This window comes from Colobus angolensis, unplaced genomic scaffold, assembly GCF_000951035.1.
Source record: "Colobus angolensis palliatus isolate OR3802 unplaced genomic scaffold, Cang.pa_1.0 Scaffold68, whole genome shotgun sequence".
Classification (NCBI taxonomy): domain Eukaryota; kingdom Metazoa; phylum Chordata; class Mammalia; order Primates; family Cercopithecidae; genus Colobus; species Colobus angolensis.
Window position 1 is genome coordinate 5436625 of NW_012120487.1, and position 4327 is coordinate 5440951.

Genomic DNA, 4327 nt, shown 5'->3' on the forward strand with positions numbered 1-4327 from the left:
GCAGAACTTTTTTTGGGGGGGACGGAGTCTGGCTCTGTCGCCAGGCTGGAGTGCAGTGGCATGATCTCAACTCACTGCAACCTCTGCCTCTGGAGTTCAAGCAATTCTCCTGCCTCAGCTTCCTGATTAAGTGGGACTACAGGCATGCACCACCACACCTGGCTAATTTTTGTATTTTTAGTAGAGATGGGGTTCTGCCGTGTTGGCCAGGCTGGTCTTGAACTCCTGACCTCAAGTGGTCCCCCCACCTTGGCCTCCCAAAGTGCTGAGTTTACAGACGTGAGCCACCACACCTGGACCATTTTTGCAGAACTTCTTGGCCAAGCTTACAGATCTGTAATAACAGCATGGGAACTGCCCTAGAACCTACCAGTCGGCTGGACACCCGGTTCAGCATGATTCGCTCTGGCAGGTCCATTGTGTTGGCAATTGTCAGGACCACAAGCCGGGCCTCCTTATGAGTGGGCCAGTCAAAGAGATTGTACATTATGTCTTGTTTGTGAGTCCACAGAAGGTCGAGCTGCCAGGGAAAAGGAGAGAGATGCAGAGTCAATCACAGAGACTGAGCTGGGGCTTCAGAATGAAGACCTATAACCACTGCTTTAGCTGTATGTTTCCCAGATCATAGCACCAAAGCAGTCCATTGACACATGCCTTTCAGCACCAGAAAATGGCTCATAAGAATAGAGAAAGGAGCCAGGACTTTCCTCCCTTCCACCCAGCACTTGCTCCTGAAACGTAAGGGACAGTCCCATTTCTTCTCCTGTCCTCCCATGGGCACCTCACCTCATCCACAAGCAGGACGGTGGTTTCCTGAGGAGACCCTCGGGTGCAGAATCGCTTTGCCAGCAGTTCTGCCGCGTGGTTAGCTGTTGCTTTTTGGCCTGTTAGCTTCTGCATTAGGAGAAACACAGTTGTGAGGGACTGTAAGGATCTTACTCCTCTGGGATTAAAGTTAAATCTGTAAATGGAGGGAGGCATTTAGCCTGAGGACTTCGGTATCCTATGTTCTGCCTCCCAATCTAGTCTTAATCTTAACTTGGAAGGACAAGAGAAGGCGCCAAAAGAGAAGATAAAGAAAGTGTGTGAGTTTGAAATGCAAATGAGCCACAGGCTGGGCCAGAAGCCCCCTTAAAATCACTATTACATAATTCTATAATGGATGCTACCTGCTCCAAAATAACAGCCCATGGACGAAACAGCAAGACTCAACCTCTGGCCTGCCATGGACCCCTTTTCCATGTTGCTACACTGCTACTTGTGAGCTCACAGTTTTCACCATGTGGAAAAGTACTGGCTTCCTGGCTTGTAGTCATTACCCAGCTCCTAGACTTTGAAGTCCCCTAGGGTAAGAATTCTGCCTTCCCTGCCCTTGCTACCTCTACAGAAAGGACAATGCCTGGTATATCATGAACATGCAATACACACAAAATTAAGTAACTCTTTCCTTTTTCATGTGCCACGAAGAAACAGTATTTTCCAAAAAGCCTAAACAGCTCTGCTTACCTGCAAGATTTGCACATAGACTTGGTGGGGCTCCGTCAGCTTCATGCCATTGACCTCAATGTATTGAAAGGGAGGCACATCATTGGCTTGGGCTGCCTGCTGCAGGCAGCGCATCACCTCATGCACAGTAGCAGTCTTTCCTGTCCCAGGGACACCAGAGATGTACATGCACCTAGAGCAAGAGGGGAAAACCCGTGGGGTAGGTCTCAGCCAGCCACTACATGCTATAATCAGTTAGGAGTGTGGGAATGTATACTGAGGGAAGGACCAAGACCCCTGAAATGTGGAGGTGGGGGCAGTAGGGACCATCCTTGGAAGCTGGTCAGAGTAGGACCTGCTTATATAGAATCATTCATTCCACAAGTAATGCTATATGCAAACTGCCTACTCAAAGAAGGCCAGTTTCATTCTTTCTGAAAGGCAACATTTCTGTTCCTATAGGATTACTTTGGCAACAAATGTTTCAGAAGCTTTAGGCTTCAGCAACGATTTGGTGTAGTCTGCTGATACTGGAGAAAGCCTGTACAGCTGAACAGTAACACCCAAGGCACTCTACTAGCAGGGGTCTTATTCCCCAAACTACCCTGCCTGCCTCACATGACTCACCCTCCAGTATGGTCAAGGAGTTTGCTTTCCACAAAGTTGTAGATGTCTTGGAATTCCTGTTCCCGACAGGGAAGAGACTCAGGTACAGCAGAAATGTGTAGCCTACCATTGGTGGTAAATAGGAGAAAAGGAAGACTTTAGGAACATTCCCCAACCATCTACTCATTAATCAATGGAAAATGATTACGGTTTCTTGTCTATGTTTCTACACGAAAACTCAATTTCAAATGCCAGAGAATCCCTTCATTTTCAAATCCCTCCATTTAGCCTCATAATCCTTGGCCTCCATTTCTCCAACCAAATCACATGGGTGGACCTCATCCCATAGGAGATTCAGATTTTGCGTGATTTCTGACAGGATCCAGACTTATATGAAAGTCTCCATATGGTTCTAAAGGGCATCATAACAACGAGGCACTGTCCTGACTAATCATCTTCCATCCGTGCGGAAATGATGGCAGTAGACGGGAAGGTCAATCCTCCCAGGACCTGTCCACATTGGCTGACCCAGATGCTGCTTGAGAGGTTTCTTTTTCCTAAATACACACACTCACTTTACCTAGATAGGTAAAAGTGTAGACACATAGTGTATCTACCTTTATTTGGTAGACCAGTGACTGCTAATCACTCCCATTTCATGTGAATGAAAGCAGAGGCCGCATGGTTCCTGCCTCTCTGAAAGGGAATCAAGAGCAGCAGTACCTCAGTCGGGCTTCCTCCAGCACACTGGCTGGCTCCTGGGCAGCCAGGCTTCGACTACGGATCTGAGGAGTGGCACAACGTGGTGTTTTAGGCTTGAGCTGTATTCAAAACAGAGAACATATTTCACAGAGAAAAAGCAAAACACCATCCAGGACACACCAGCTAATCTGATTTGTGCTGATCTGATAAAAGGAAGAGAAGTGGTGAATTCCTCTTAGTTCCTTCCTGGATAAAGGACCATGACTCTTCCTCTCTCACCTCACATTGCATAAACTTTGTTCATCGTCCCAACGTGGTTTCTTTTTTCTAATGTATATATAGCATCAGGATTTATAACATTGTCAGTCTGAGGAAAGAATTAAGTTTGGATGAAATACTATTTAAAAGTAAAATATTATCTTGAAAGACGAGAAATGCTTAAGAAACCCTAACTCCTCTGCCCAAATACAGAAGAGAAGAGAAAGCATAAACTACGCTTGATTCATAAGATCTTTCTCTGGGCTTATTTGAAGATACGGTCAAGCATCAGCCCAGGACTTCCACGGCCCACGGTGTGGGACTTGGAGAAACCCTGGCAGATTTTTCCACTCCAAACCCCCAGATCACTGCTTAGTCTAGTCTAACAGCCCTCTGTCTTCTTCCTTGCTCATGGCTTGCTGGAGCAGGCCTGCTGCTGCTTCCCTCATCTTCATGGAATTTCTACAAAGCATTCTCTCCTATGTGGCATTTCACTCTACCCACCCTCTGTTTTCAGCCTGGCTAGAGAGAGAACAATCTCTCCACTTCCTCCTGAGGCAGAAAGCACTTAAACTCTATCTGTTTAAAAGGCTTTACAGGCTGGTGCGGTGACGCACACTTGTAATCCCAGCACTTTGGAAGGCTGAGGCAGGAGGACTGCTTAAACTCAGGAGTTCGAGGCCAGCCTGGGCAACACAGAGGTGAAAGCCCCCTCTAAATTAGCTAGGCATGATGGCACACCCCTGTAGTCCCAGCTACTAGGGAGGCTGAGGTGGAAGGATCGCTTGATCCTGGGAGGTTGAGGCTACAGTGAGCTGAGATTGCACCACTGCACTCCAGCCTGGGCAACAGACAGAGCAAGACCCTGTCTCAAAAAAAAAAAAAAAAAGTCTTTACATTTATTGATTTTGGAGAAAACAGAAAAGAATTGACAAGGCCTTGCTGAGAAGGTATCAAGAAACTAGATGGGCTTCTGCCTTTTACTATGCTGAAGGTACCCTACACCTTATATCCCTACTTTTGGGTTGGGGCGAGGAGGCACAATCAAACCAGAGGCCTGTCAGGAACCAGGACACACAGCAGGAGGAAGAGTGGTGGGCGGGTGAGCACTACCACCTAAGCTCTGCCTTCTGCTAGAGCAGCAGAGGCATTCGATCCTCACAGGAGTGTGAACCCTATTGTGAACTGCGTGTGCAAGGGATCTAGGTTGCACACTCCTTACAAGAATCTAATGCCTGGAGAGCTGGGGTAGAACAATTTCATCCTGAAACCATCC

At 47.3% G+C, this 4327-nt stretch overlaps 1 protein-coding gene across 1 annotated transcript in view; it reads right to left on the reverse strand.

The window, feature by feature from the left end:
* Positions 1–4327, reverse strand: part of ORC1 (origin recognition complex, subunit 1) — a 37655-nt gene that overhangs the window by 15852 nt on the left and 17476 nt on the right. Inside the window, exons 9-13 of the mRNA XM_011926278.1 lie at positions 2815–2912; positions 2113–2214; positions 1507–1678; positions 787–894; positions 371–520 (exon numbers count right to left, since the gene is read on the reverse strand). Coding sequence (XP_011781668.1) covers positions 371–520; positions 787–894; positions 1507–1678; positions 2113–2214; positions 2815–2912 — 630 coding nt within the window. The remainder of the gene's footprint in view (positions 1–370; positions 521–786; positions 895–1506; positions 1679–2112; positions 2215–2814; positions 2913–4327) is intronic.